Genomic DNA, 2,470 nt, shown 5'->3' on the forward strand with positions numbered 1-2,470 from the left:
TGGCATTTGCATTTAAAATTCGAAAGTTAATATCCTTTTATTTGCCTTTGCCAGCCTATCGGCGGCATATTATCATCGTATGGTGAACTTATGTATTTATGCTGGTTTGCTGTCCCCGCCTGCATGCAACAAAATTAATTGTTAATTTCCACTCAAATTTTATGCACTGAACTTCCAATGTTTTCTACTTTTTCACACATAACACTTTTTTTTTTATTATCGCAAATGGAATTACAGCCAATGTTGTTGTAATTGATAGTGCCATCAAACAGACTTACATGTGTTCATACTTACTTCATTTAAGTTAAACAAGAGACGCTGCTACTAACAGCCGCATGCAGCAAGCGAAACTGCGTCAACTCGAAAATGAAAGACTTAAGCGAGAAACCCGCTGAACCAGTCTTCACTTGCTTTGGCAATGCCACTGCCACTGTTGCTGCCGCTGCTGCTGCTGCTGCTGTTGCTGCTGCTGCCGTTGATACCACCAGCATTGCCTGCAGCACTTTGACACTGACAATGATTGTAGTGGCAGTGAAAAGAGCAAGAGCAGAGCAACCTCTGCAACAGCGGTTACAATGCCACAAAAACAAAAACAAAAACAGAAACAGAAACAGAAACAGCAGCGTCTTGGCGGCAACTAAGTGTCAGCAGAAGAGAAATGCGAAATGGTAATATAGGCAAATGTTTACTGGCTGTATGGTGCTTTTTTATTTTGCTGTTGTTGCCATATGGAGAATATGAATTTACGCTTATGCTGCTGCTTCTTGCACTTATATATATTTGTGTATGTATATGTATGTTTGCTTTTGCTGCTCTGGCGCTTGCTCAAGCCATTTCGCTGGTCCGCTGGCAATGCTCGCGTCTTCGGTGGCTGTGTCTGCCGCCATGTGCGACTTACAGTGACTTTGCGGCCGCTGCTGACGTTGCTGAAGAAGAGTGTAGTCGCTATATAAATTGTTGGGGCTATTGAAAAATTGTATCATTTCATCCTTTCACGTCTAAACGGCAACACAACCCGAGCAACAAATAATCTAAGTGGCAGAGTGGTGCGCTTTTATCGTACGATACCGTTATTGTTGAGTGTGGATAGACTATTTTTTTTAAGTTTGCTACAAAAAAAAAAACAAAAAAGAATAAATTGGAGACAAAAGAGAAAGTGCATTCAACCGAAAGTGTACAAGTTCAAATTTCATGTCAAAAACTAAAAAACGAAAACCAAATAAAAGGACTTTCAACTGAATAGTTTCAAAGCAACAACTGAAAAAAAATTTCGCAACAACAATTAAATACATAACGAAAAAATTTCGCGTACTGAAATTAGTCGACGACGAAAACCAAGCCAACAAATAACTTACAAATAAACGAAACAAAAGTGCTCGCAAAAATGTCACAAAAGAAAGCGATTTTCGGTGTTTTGTGTTTGATCACAGTTGCTGCCGCTCTGCCCGCCGAGGAGACGCGCGGTCATGCCCGCAACGCCATCAGCGGCGACAACGACATCATGGATAGCATCTACAGCGATTGCCTGCGCAAGGATTCCGTGTCGTGCGTCAAGTACAAGCTCTTCAACTTCGTCGACAAAGTGCTCTCCGCCCGCGAACAATTCTCGCTGACCGAAGGTGTAACGGTGGTGCGTTCACCCGATGCGCCCGTCACCGAGGCCGCACGTTCCATTTCCGGCGATGAGTCATTCGAATCGCTGGCACTTAACCGCATTTCTGGCTTCCTGAATACGCACACCATCAAAGTTGAATTGAAGGGCGCCGATATTGTCCAAGCCGTCAGCTCAACTGGACGTGCGCTCGAAGATGTTTCCGAATCGTTGTTCGGCGGTAGCGACGACCCCAACGCGACCGAAGAGAGCCGTGGCAAGAAGAAGAAGGCTGCCAAAATCTTGGGCCCCATTCTTGCTTTAGTTGCCCTCAAGGCCGCCGCGTTGCTGCCACTCTTGTTGGGCGCGATCGCTTTGATTGCCGGTAAGGCTCTGCTCATCGGTAAGATCGCCTTGGTGCTGTCGGCTGTGATCGGCCTGAAGAAGCTGTTGTCACAGGAGAAGCACGTCACCTATGAAGTGGTCGCACACCCACACCACAGCTCATCGCATTCCATCAGCCATGACTCGTACGGCAGCGGCTACAGCGCAGATGCTGGCTCCTCTGGTTCATACGGCAGCTCCGGTCACGGTGGCTGGGGACGCTCGCTCGATGCACAAGACTTGGCGTATGCTGCCCAAAAGCCGCAAGCATAAGTGCGCTGAAGGAGAGTGTAGCTAACGCTGACATTTGGAAGGGGCACAATATTTTGAGCTACAACCCAACGACAAACACAACGATTCGAAATACGATTTAGACAAGTGGACAGGCGAAGCGACCGGCAACTAAGCAACATTTAATGGGGCGTACGACATGACATGACGGATGAACTTAGGCATGTGTTTTCATATGCAATTATTTGAAGAGTGCGCAGCCAC

The 2,470-nt window shown here is 46.1% G+C and overlaps 1 protein-coding gene across 1 annotated transcript; it reads left to right on the forward strand.

Moving 5' to 3' along the window:
• Positions 1 to 999: 999 nt before the first annotated feature.
• Osi7 (Osiris 7) lies at positions 1,000 to 2,464 on the forward strand. The gene has a single exon (XM_017632528.1). The coding sequence runs from the start codon at positions 1,385 to 1,387 to the stop codon at positions 2,246 to 2,248; it is 864 nt and encodes a 287-aa protein (XP_017488017.1). The 5' UTR covers positions 1,000 to 1,384; the 3' UTR covers positions 2,249 to 2,464.
• Positions 2,465 to 2,470: the final 6 nt, after the last annotated feature.

Source organism: Rhagoletis zephyria, unplaced genomic scaffold (genome assembly GCF_001687245.7).
Source record: "Rhagoletis zephyria isolate East Lansing unplaced genomic scaffold, Rhagoletis_zephyria_1.1 Rzeph_scaffold_10267, whole genome shotgun sequence".
Lineage (NCBI taxonomy): Eukaryota > Metazoa > Arthropoda > Insecta > Diptera > Tephritidae > Rhagoletis > Rhagoletis zephyria.